The 12,516-nt window shown below is 43.3% G+C and overlaps 1 protein-coding gene across 2 annotated transcripts in view; it reads left to right on the forward strand.

Moving 5' to 3' along the window:
* atrn.S (attractin S homeolog) overlaps positions 1-12,516 on the forward strand; it is an 86,698-nt gene that overhangs the window by 36,742 nt on the left and 37,440 nt on the right. For both annotated transcript variants that reach the window (XM_018242970.2, XM_041579356.1), the window contains exons 16-23: positions 1,184-1,397; positions 1,543-1,728; positions 3,938-4,171; positions 5,600-5,737; positions 5,819-5,912; positions 8,254-8,306; positions 9,146-9,240; positions 11,652-11,730. In XM_018242970.2, the coding sequence (XP_018098459.1) occupies positions 1,184-1,397; positions 1,543-1,728; positions 3,938-4,171; positions 5,600-5,737; positions 5,819-5,912; positions 8,254-8,306; positions 9,146-9,240; positions 11,652-11,730 (1,093 nt within the window). The remainder of the gene's footprint in view (positions 1-1,183; positions 1,398-1,542; positions 1,729-3,937; positions 4,172-5,599; positions 5,738-5,818; positions 5,913-8,253; positions 8,307-9,145; positions 9,241-11,651; positions 11,731-12,516) is intronic.

Below are 12,516 nucleotides of genomic sequence, written 5' to 3' on the forward strand. Positions count from 1 at the left end.
ATTTCAGTGCAGCATTCTGCTGGAGTAGCACTATTAACTGATGGGTTTTGAAAAACACATGTTTGATTATGATTCAAACTGTCTCTCGGATGGACACCCCAACATTTATGGATCCGAGAAATCGGAATCATTTTATTGTTCACAATAAAATCCCTTATTAAAGTAGGTTTATTCCTATACATTTTCCATCTATCACACTGGTACAGAGTTCTTGGGCTGAACAGTGCCAGTGCTGACTTATCATACAGGTGGATGGGAGATGCTAATGCCACTTTCTCTGCCTGTGGAGGACAATATGTGCACAAATTTCAACCTTGTAATGCCGGGGTCCTAACTTTGATTCCAGCCAGGGCATTGAGTGCAAGGAATTTGTATGTTCTCCCAGTGGATGCTCTAGGTACTCTGCTTTCCTCCCAAAATCCTAAAACATACAAGCAGGTTAACCTACTCCTGACCATTGTATTAGTTCATGAGCCGTGTTGGCATGTGACCCCGTGACTACCACTGCTGGCCACCAGGGGTCAGTGTCTCTTCTTGTGGGCAGTGCAGTCTATGTGAAAGAGCAGGTATTTTAGATACAATAGAACCCCCGTTTTACGTTTTTCAGGGGAACATTAAAAAATGATGTAAAATCCGGGAAAATCTAAAATCAGGGAAATGTGTTAAAGTAACTTTTTCTTCAAGTACTGAAAGGATATAAGCACAGGAATGAGTTTTATTTTGAGATACAATATTTACTGGTTAATAACAAGGGTTAAACATTGCAGTGTTAATGTTACACTATGGGGGGGGGGGCGCGAGTGCAAGACCCTCTGTCACAGTCACAACCTAAAGCAATAAGTGATTGGTGCAGGACTGTATAAGGGAGAACCAAAATATACATCTGGTTAGTGTTTTGCACCTCTTTATTTCACTAATAACATTCATAGAGGGGGAAAAAAAGCAGTTTTTGGGAACATCAGGACAAAATATTGATGTAAAATCCGGGAAAAACATGACTTAAAATCAGGGAAATGCATTATAAATTGGTGGGACCACAAATAAAAAATATAAAATGCGGGAAAACTTAAAATCGAGTTTTCGCTGTAATGCGAAAATACAATAAGGCGATTCAGGTGCATTTCTATTTGTTAGGACGTTTTAGTAAATGCATTTGCCTATTAACAATTACATTTGTTTTCAGACCGACCTCACCCCCTGGGTTGGACTTCGGAAGATCAATGTATCGTACTGGTGCTGGGAAGACATGTCCCCCTTTACTAACACCACCCTACAGTGGCAGCTGGCAGAGCCGAGTGATGCGGGATTCTGCGGGTACCTTGCCGAGCCTTCTGCCGTGGGTCTGAAAGCGGCGACCTGTATCCACCAAATCAACGGCAGCGTCTGTGAAAGGCCAGGTCAGAAATCCGAGGACTAATGAGCGCTGTATTCTGTTATTAAAGGGGAAGCAAAAACGTTTTCGCTGTTTAGTTAATGGTAGGTGTTATACATAATCCAGTGAAACCATATGATTCGTTTAACGTTCCTCCCCTTGTTTTGTAGCCAATTACAGCGCTAAGCCGTGTCGAACCCCTTGTGCATCTCGGGGGAGCTGCGGGGAGTGCACCAGCGGAAGCTCCGAATGTATGTGGTGCAGTAATATGAAGCAGTGTGTGGACTCCAACGCTTACGTGGCTTCCTTCCCATTTGGCCAGTGTATGGAGTGGTACACAATGAGCACCTGCCCACGTACGTATTGCACCTCATTGCTGTTTCTACTCTTAAATTATCATCGCATTGGCTGAACAGGGGCTTTTACTAGAGACCTGTCCGTAGTGATGAGTTTTCAACCCAAACAGTGCGTTGGGTGCCTGCGGGATACCCACAAAGTCTTCAGGACTTCGGTGTAATATTCTTGATATATCCAACCGTGTGGGTGGACATTTGGGAAGGAGAGCGGAATGAAAATTGACTTGGCTCCCTGCAAAATAAACTCGCATGTGACATCACTTCTGGTTTACGTAACAGTCACATGGGCAATGGGTTGGGTAGAAGTGGTTAGGGAACAGAATGCTGGTAACTGGTTGGGCATGGGTGTATGTGAGTACAGGTTGGGCAACGGTCTCTTTATACAGATCACTAACCCACCGAAGTCCTATTCTACTATATAACCCTCACCAACCTGACTCCCCTTTCATCACTCTGTTAAATCAACACTATTAAGTCCACACAATTAAATCACCAAAGGGGAGGGGCCTTGCTTGAAGTTTGACCTGCCATCCACTCAAACCCTCACCTGGAGCTCACCTTATTTGCCCAAATCCCCCCAACCTACGGGTTTCAGGACAACCCTCTCTTGGGCAGATTAATGCTGACTACGACTCAACACAGAACCTGTGTTTTGACCAACCTGGACCTACTGCTTAACACAACCGGATCCCCTGGAAGGGTGGCCCCAGTCTGCCGTGTACAGTAATTGGGAGATCAGGGTTTTTCTTTAGGAGCAATCTGCAGGTATCAGACCCAATGCAGACTATTAAGGTGGCCATAGATGAAGAGATCCGCTTGTTTGGCAATGTCGTCAAACGAGCGAATCTCTCTCCGATATGCCCACCTTGAGGTGGGCAATATCGGGCTGATCCGATCGTGGACCCTAGGGCCCAACGATCGGATCCTAACGCATGGGAACGGGGGTCGGATCACGGGACCGCATCAACGAACAGACGCGGCCGCAATCCAACGGGATTTTTTGTCCCATCCGATCGAGATCTGCCCGACTTTCGGCCAGATCTTGATCGGGGAAGCCCGTCGGGGGGGCCCCATATACGGGCCAATAAGCTGCCGATTTGGTCTGTTGGCAGCTTTTATTGGCCCGTGTATGGCCACCTTTAGATAGCCCACTGAACACGTTTCGCCTTGATAAAGCTATTTTAGCCAAAAACATTGGCGTTGTGCTGCTCTATTTGTTAAAACTGCATTATACCTTATTGTTTTTATAACATATTACTTGTGTCCTGTGATGAATGTGGTTGGCGTTTAGGTGCCGTTTGCTCAGTTTTACTTCATTCTCCTTCTCAGTGCAACCTTATCTGTTTGTTCCAAGGGGCCGTTGATTTGTGTGTTTTTAGGCTAAGATAGGTCCTCTCAGCATAGGGCTAGTTTAAAATACGAGACCACAGTCACGGTCACCCCGTCTTCCCCAGCTTTGTGGTGTCCCGGGTTTAGACATCATTAGGCAGTAGTTTTTGGGACAACTCCACCATTCTTCATTTCATTTTTCTGTTTTTTTTTTTATTTATTCCGTCAAATCAGGATTTTTTTTTTTAAAACTCCTCTTTCTAAATCATTCATTTGGGAATCGAATTAATTTAATATTTATTGCACAGCACTTTTTGTATCATTATCTAATTATTTAAGTCATAAACCTGCAATGAATCAGTGCTTTAATTGAGCTAAGTTGTTGTTTTTTAAATCGTATTTCTTATTAATCATTCCGAAGGAATTAATTGATATCCTTGCACTGCACTTTACTTATTTAAAATTCTCAATAAGCCCTTGCACTTTGTACACCTGGGTGGTAGATCAATTCGTGATATCTTGCAATTAATTGTTTCCCAATTATTAGAGGAGTAAAACTTGCGATCGTAGAATAGTGGGGTACTTTCCCTTTCTTGTTTTCTCAAATTATAAATGTACTTGCCTCGCTCAGACCTCTGCTTTGACTTGTTAGTTTAAATTCATTTTAGGTAACCAGGGTGTCAATTGTTAACTACTATAGCTTTAGTAATGCACCCATGTTATACTGACTGTGTAATAAATCCCACCTTTAGGGCATCTTCTCTGCGCTTTAGTGTTTCAACCAAATGTTGCTGCTGTCAGACAGAGACATGCCCCATGGGTGCTCTTTAAGAATGTGCCTGTCCCTGTATTTTGCGCTGACCAGTTTTTGTCCCCACAGCGGAGAACTGCTCAGGGTATCGCACCTGCGCTCATTGCTTGGAGCAACCTGGATGCGGCTGGTGTACAGACCCAAGTAACACGGGCAAGGGCCAATGCATGGAGGGATCTCATAGGGGCCCCATGAAGTTTTCAAATAGCTCCCAGGCTAAAATCAGTTACCCTGCACCCGTCCTGAATGTCAGCATGTGCCCAGCGGAGAACTATTATAACTGGTCTTTCATTTCATGTCCAGGTAAGGAGGGTGGGGCCTTGGATATACCCTAAAAAACATTTGTTGTACATAGAATGTGCTCCATCACCCCGGTCACTGATGAGGAAGTCTCAAAACTGTTGGCCTCCTCTCACCTTACCACCTGGAACTTGATCTCATTCCTTCATAACTTCTCCACAATACCAATCCCTGTCTAATCAAAGCCTTAATGCATCTATTTAATGTCTCGCTCTCAAAGCAAATCTTTCCTTCTCAACTAAAACATGCTCTTGTCACCCCCATTCTGAAAAAAAACCCTCTCTTGATCCCTCCACTCTTGACAACCTCAGGCCTATCTCTCTGCTACCTTTCATCTCTAAACTACTTGAGCGACTAGTTTACAACTGAGTAACCTCATTCCTCTCTGAAAATAACCTGCTGGACCCCCTGCAATCTGGTTTTAAGCCACAACACTCCACGGAAACTGCCCTGACTCGACTAACTAATGACCTTTTAACCGCTAAAGCCAACAATGACTTCTCACTACTAATACTGCTTGATCTCTCTGCTGCATTTGACACTGTAGACCATACTCCAGTCCCTCCATTCACTTGGCCTTCTCCCCTTCCTCTTTCAGTTGGGTTCCTGAAGGCTCTGTCCTGGGCTTGTACGGTTTCCACTACCACCTCTATGCTGACAATCTATCTCTCCTCTCCTGATCTCAACCCAGAACTCCTAACTTGAGTCACCTCCTGCCTGTCCACTTTCTCTACCTGGATGTCACAACGCTACCTTAAATTAAACCTCTCTAAAACTGAAATGGTTCTCTTTCCTCCAACTAACACCAGTAACATCCCGGAAGTATCCATCATATCTAACAATTCCACTATCACCCCATCTCCCCAGGCCCGGTGCCTTGGGGTTATCATAGATTCTGCCATGTCCTTCACTCGTCTGTTACCTTTCAGAATAGAATTAAAATGAATGACCCTGACATTCAAAGCACTTCATAACTCTGCCCCACCCTACATCTCTGAACTCATCTCTGTATACTCACCCACTCGCTTACTACACTCCTCTACTGACCTGCTACTCAACTCTTCTCTCATTACATCCTCACATGCTCACATTCAAGACTTTGCAAGGGCTGCACCCCTGCTCTGGAACTCTCTCCCATGGGCTATCGGACTTTCTCCCAACCTTTCTGCTTTCAAAAAATCTCTGAAAACGCACTTCTTTCGAGAAGCCTCCCCTCACTCTGCTTAACTACCAAATGCAACACCACATACAGTACCACATCTCTCCCTTACTTAATTCTGATCTTGCCCACTCCCACACCTTGTGTCTTATTCACTTCCCTTTAGATTGTAAGCTCTTTTGCACAGGACCTTTAACATATAATTAGTATTTTTCATTAAATACAGAGTCATGTGTAACGAGTGGCACTTTGATGTTCTTCTCCCTCTGTAGCGTGCCAGTGTAACGGCCACAGTAAATGTATCAATCAAAGTATCTGTGAGAAATGCGAGAACCTGACAACGGGCAAAAACTGTGAATTCTGCATTTCTGGGTTTTACGGGGACCCAACTAACGGAGGATCCTGTCAGCGTAAGTACCTGGGGGAGAGGGCTTGTAAAATAGCCCCGTGGGGGCATTATACAAATAAATATATATTTTTTATTTCACCAGCCTGCAAATGTAACGGACACGCGTCAATGTGCAACACCAACACGGGCAAGTGTTTCTGTACCACCAAAGGAGTTAAAGGGGAGGAGTGCCAATTGTAAGTTATCGCTCACTCTTGTTTTTGATTGGCCAAAAATGCCTGTTTGATGTAAATTCACTTAAATGGCAGAGAAGAAATGATTGGTCCAGGCTGCTCTATTGCCCCAGTGCAGTACCCAGATTAGATTCAGGGAATGTCCTGTCAGTATATGCTTAAAGGAACTGTAACACCGAAAAATTTGTGTTTTATATGAATAGCAATATAATATAGTGTTGCCCTGTACTGGTACGACTGGGGTGTTTGTTTCAGAAACTCTACTATAGTTTATATAAACAAGCTGCTGTGTAGCCATGGGGGCAGCCATTCAAGCACAGGATACACAGTAGATAACAGATAAGTACTACTATAGTTTATATAAACAAGCTGCTGTGTAGCCATGGGGGCAGCCATTCAAGCACAGGATACACTGTAGATAACAGATAAGTACTACTATAGTTTATATAAACAAGCTGCTGTGTAGCCATGGGGGCAGCCATTCAAGCACAGGATACACAGTAGATAACAGATAAGTACTACTATAGTTTATATAAACAAGCTGCTGTGTAGCCATGGGGGCAGCTATTCAAGCACAGGATACACAGTAGATAACAGATAAGTACTACTATAGTTTATATAAACAAGCTGCTGTGTAGCCATGGGGGCAGCCATTCAAGCACAGGATACACAGTAGATAACAGATAAGTACTACTATAGTTTATATAAACAAGCTGCTGTGTAGCCATGGGGGCAGCCATTCAAGCACAGGATACACAGTAGATAACAGATAAGTACTACTATAGTTTATATAAACAAGCTGCTGTGTAGCCATGGGGGCAGCCATTCAAGCACAGGATACACTGTAGATAACAGATAAGTACTACTATAGTTTATATAAACAAGCTGCTGTGTAGCCATGGGGGCAGCCATTCAAGCACAGGATACACAGTAGATAACAGATAAGTACTACTATAGTTTATATAAACAAGCTGCTGTGTAGCCATGGGGGCAGCTATTCAAGCACAGGATACACAGTAGATAACAGATAAGTACTACTATAGTTTATATAAACAAGCTGCTGTGTAGCCATGGGGGCAGCCATTCAAGCACAGGATACACAGTAGATAACAGATAAGTACTACTATAGTTTATATAAACAAGCTGCTGTGTAGCCATGGGGGCAGCCATTCAAGCACAGGATACATGGTAGATAACAGATAAGTACTACTATAGTTTATATAAACAAGCTGCTGTGTAGCCATGGGGGCAGCCATTCAAGCACAGGATACACAGTAGATAACAGATAAGTACTACTATAGTTTATATAAACAAGCTGCTGTGTAGCCATGGGGGCAGCCATTCAAGCACAGGATACACAGTAGATAACAGATAAGTACTACTATAGTTTATATAAACAAGCTGCTGTGTAGCCATGGGGGCAGCCATTCAAGCACAGGATACACAGTAGATAACAGATAAGTACTACTATAGTTTCTATAAACAAGCTGCTGTGTAGCCATGGGGGCAGCCATTCAAGCACAGGATACACAGTAGATAACAGATAAGTACTACTATAGTTTATATAAACAAGCTGCTGTGTAGCCATGGGGGCAGCCATTCAAGCACAGGATACACAGTAGATAACAGATAAGTACTACTATAGTTTATATAAACAAACTGCTGTGTAGCCATGGGGGCAGCCATTCAAGCACAGGATACACAGTAGATAACAGATAAGTACTACTATAGTTTATATAAACAAACTGCTGTGTAGCCATGGGGGCAGCCATTCAAGCACAGGATACACAGTAGATAACAGATAAGTACTACTATAGTTTATATAAACAAACTGCTGTGTAGCCATGGGGGCAGCCATTCAAGCACAGGATACACAGTAGATAACAGATAAGTACTACTATAGTTTATATAAACAAACTGCTGTGTAGCCATGGGGGCAGCCATTCAAGCACAGGATACACGGTAGATAACAGATAAGTACTACTATAGTTTATATAAACAAGCTGCTGTGTAGCCATGGGGGCAGCCATTCAAGCACAGGATACACGGTAGATAACAGATAAGTACTACTATAGTTTATATAAACAAGCTGCTGTGTAGCCATGGGGGCAGCCATTCAAGCACAGGATACACAGTAGATAACAGATAAGTACTACTATAGTTTATATAAACAAACTGCTGTGTAGCCATGGGGGCAGCCATTCAAGCACAGGATACACAGTAGATAACAGATAAGTACTACTATAGTTTATATAAACAAGCTGCTGTGTAGCCATGGGGGCAGCCATTCCAGATGTTACTGTTTCTTTCATTACTCTCTTCTTTTGCCCCTTTTGTCGTCTAGATGTGAAGTGGAAAACCGCTATCAAGGCAACCCCCTAAAGGGAACGTGTTACTGTGAGTAAATTTCTATCTGTATCCGTTACCTGGGCTGCACTTACATTACCAACCTGCATTAATCGTCCCAGTGTGCCACTATAAGGTTTGGCACAAATAAAGGCCAATGTCGTGCCTTATCATTTCACCAGTTTTTAAGATTTTTATTTTTTGCCACCCAGTCTATGGATTTCGTTGTGTGAGAAGTGTCTATAGAAGGAGAGGTGATCATTTTGCTGAAAAGCCCGTGTGTTTGGCAGTGAAGAGAGCGCACTTTGTGTCAGAAGTTGGTACATGGGCAGTATGGAGACTAATTGCTCAATCACCTACTGATCCCAGACAAGGAGCTGTTTCTTTAATCCGGCTCTTCTCACAATTTTCGGAGCTGCATTCCTATATGTTCACTGAGGGCGGCTTTTGTAGCACTTCCCAGAAATCATTGGGGAGATCATTGCTGGGGCGCAGCCCCAAAACCAACATGGATTTAACCAGCATCTCATTTAATTAAATGTATTTCCTACCTACTGCCCTTTAGTAGCCTTTACATTCAGTGTCGTTTTTCTAGAAACCTTCAGTTTTAATATAAAAGCATTGCACGTTCTTCAGTGGGGACATTGACTTCAGAGTAACAGCGCCCCCCAGTGGTGACATTATCATGTTAAATGTGGGAGTAGAGTGTTAGCTCCAGTCAGTGTTACTTTTTGATGGTGGAGAATCAGTAGAGGGACATTGGCGGTAACACAGGAGGCAGTTTAATGGCAGCTGCCATTTAATTTGTTAGCGACTGCCTGTTCCTGTGCACATGGGGGGGGGGGTTGCTTGAAGTTATTACTGACCAGCTGTGTCTTCCCACCGTACAGATTCTTTGCTGATAGATTACCAGTTCACCTTCAGCCTGTCCCAAGAAGACGACCGCTACTACACCGCAATTAATTTTGTGGCAACCCCTGAAGAGGTGAATATATGTACAAGCTTCTTTGTCATTCTTTATAAGACCATTAATTGACTCGTAGCTTATACTGGGCATACTATTAATCTACACTAGAGTAGTATTCCCCTACAGCAAGCACAATTCAGCAGGAACAGTCCCTAAGTTTGCTCATAGTCTGTACAGAGAGATCCCATAAAACTATGGCAGCATAGGTATTCCTCTGTACTAAGCACAATTCAGCAGGAACAGTCCCCTAAGTTTGCTCATAGTCTGTACAGAGAGATCCCATAAAACTATGGCAGCATAGGTATTCCCCTGTACTAAGCACAATTCAGCAGGAACAGTCCCCTAAGTTTGCTCATAGTCTGTACAGAGAGATCCCATAAAACTGACAGCATAGGTATTCCCTGTACTAAGCACAATTCAGCAGGAACAGTCCTTAAGTTTGCTCATAGTCTGTACAGAGAGATCCCATAAAACTATGGCAGTATAGGTATTCCCTGTACTAAGCACAATTCAGCAGGAATAGTCCCCTAAGTTTGCTCATAGTCTGTACAGAGAGAAGATATAAAACTATGGCAGCATAGGTATTCCCTGTACTAAGCACAATTCAGCAGGAACAGTCCCCTAAGTTTGCTCATAGTCTGTACAGAGAGATCCCATAAAACTATGGCAGCATAGGTATTCCCTGTACTAAGCACAATTCAGCAGGAGGAGTCCCTAAGTTTGCTCATAGTCTGTACAGAGAGATCCCATAAAACTATGGCAGCATAGGTATTCCCCTGTACTAAGCACAATTCAGCAGGAACAGTCCCCTAAGTTTGCTCATAGTCTGTACAGAGAGATCCCATAAAACTATGGCAGCATAGGTATTCCCCTGTACTAAGCACAATTCAGCAGGAACAGTCCCCTAAGTTTGCTCATAGTCTGTACAGAGAGATCCCATAAAACTGACAGCATAGGTATTCCCTGTACTAAGCACAATTCAGCAGGAACAGTCCTTAAGTTTGCTCATAGTCTGTACAGAGAGATCCCATAAAACTATGGCAGTATAGGTATTCCCTGTACTAAGCACAATTCAGCAGGAATAGTCCCCTAAGTTTGCTCATAGTCTGTACAGAGAGAAGATATAAAACTATGGCAGCATAGGTATTCCCTGTACTAAGCACAATTCAGCAGGAACAGTCCCCTAAGTTTGCTCATAGTCTGTACAGAGAGATCCCATAAAACTATGGCAGCATAGGTATTCCCTGTACTAAGCACAATTCAGCAGGAAGAGTCCCTAAGTTTGCTCATAGTCTGTACAGAGAGATCCCATAAAACTATGGCAGCATAGGTATTCCCCTGTACTAAGCACAATTCAGCAGGAACAGTCCCCTAAGTTTGCTCATGGTCTGTACAGAGAGATCCCATAAAACTATGGCAGCATAGGTATTCCCTGTACTAAGCACAATTCAGCAGGAACAGTCCCCTAAGTTTGCTCATAGTCTGTACAGAGAGATCCCATAAAACTATGGCAGCATAGGTATTCCCTGTACTAAGCACAATTCAGCAGGAACAGTCCCCTAAGTTTGCTCATGGTCTGTACAGAGAGAAGATATAAAACTATGGCAGCAGAGGGTAATTACAGGATAATTGTGGCCATTAATTCTAATGGGGTTAAACACATGTTTGTGCTTTCTGGCATTGAAAGAGTTTCTGGTGCAAACTTGATGTGATCGAGAGTAGAGAAGACAACGACAAGTTCTCTAGAAAGGGAAATCACTACCTTTAATCCTTGCCCTTGACTAATATTTCCCATCTTTGTAGCAATGGGGCTGCCTGGGCTCAGTGTAGCCTTTGTTTCCCCTGTAGGAAATGAAGCGTTTGCTTTGAAAGCTCTCAGTCAAATTTTTGGGATATTTGAATTCCCATTTTTATTTCACAGGAAATGCAGCAACATTCTACGTGGGGTCAGGAAATTAAAGGGAACGTTGTCTCAAAATGTTAAAGCACCTCCGTAAAGCAGGTGTGGGGCAATTTCTGATTGGCTGCCTTTACAGTTATCTGGTTGGTCTTCAAGAATTATTCCTGGGAGTAAAAAGCTCATAGCCTAGTGGCCTCCTGCCTGTGCCCCTCTATTTCAGATGAGGCTTGAACCTCAAAGGTTTTGGCATTATGTTGTCACATTTTGAATGACCGTAGCCGTAGCCAGGTCTGGACTGAGAGTCAAAATAAGCCGTGCCATTCCAAGTACAGAGAGGCCTAAATAGTCCCCCATCAGCCCACTAAATAGTGAGTGTCTATGGGACCATACAGCAGCCCCTCTGGCATTTGCCAGAACCCCTTGATTGCCAGTCCAGCCTTGCAGTAGAGTGCGCCATTCATTCCATGTCTGCAATTTGTCACTGTGATTTGCTGCTTATGAATAACCTCTACTCGTGCCCCTTCTTCAGCAAAACAGAGACTTGGACATGTTCATCAATGCGTCTAAAAACTTCAACCTCAACATAACGTGGGCAACGAGCTTCACCGGTGAGTCTGAAACTGTCACCAGTCTGTGTATCCGTGTTATTAGTGTTGTCATCGTTGGGTTTTTCCCATTTATGAACAAACAAAGCAAAATCATTGTCTAGATCCAAGGAGCAATCTGAAGGTCACACCTGTAAGAGGGTCTCAAAATTTTGTCCACTGTTTAAAGGAGAACTAAACCCCTGTTATTCAAAAAAAAAAAAACATCCCCTTCCTTCCATTGGCCCCTCCCTGCTTTCTCCCTCCATAGTACCTTACTGGAAAATGTCCCTGGCATTAACGTTGGCATATTCACGCAGAGTAGAACACTGGAGCTCCTGGCGCCTTCTTCAGTATCTTCGGATTCCTCGCGAAAGTGAGCGCTGACACAGTGTTTTTCGCACATACGCAGTTGGTGCCAGTCTGGTATTCTTGCCTTCTGCTCCAGTGCCGGGAAGCTCTGAAGATACAGGAGATGGCACCCAAGAGCTCCACTGCGCTACTCTGCATGAATATGCCAGCATTAAAGGATAAGTAAACCTTTAAAACAAGTGAATGTAAAACTGATGAGGGGGCTATTTTAAGCACTTTTATAATTTACATCCATTATTTATTTTGTTTACAGTCCAAGATATTAAGGGATACATGTACTGTTAATATGAATGAATTTTGTAACAACAGCGCCACCTGCTGGTCAGTTTCCCACCAGTCTGACCAGCAAGTAGTCAAGGAAGTTGTCAGGAGAAAGAAAGAGGCTGATGTTCTTCTGCTTAGGAAAGATGTGAGAAAGGTTTCTAATTTTATTCCTAA

The sequence above is a fragment of the Xenopus laevis genome, chromosome 1S (genome assembly GCF_017654675.1).
Source record: "Xenopus laevis strain J_2021 chromosome 1S, Xenopus_laevis_v10.1, whole genome shotgun sequence".
Taxonomy (NCBI): Eukaryota; Metazoa; Chordata; class Amphibia; order Anura; family Pipidae; genus Xenopus; species Xenopus laevis.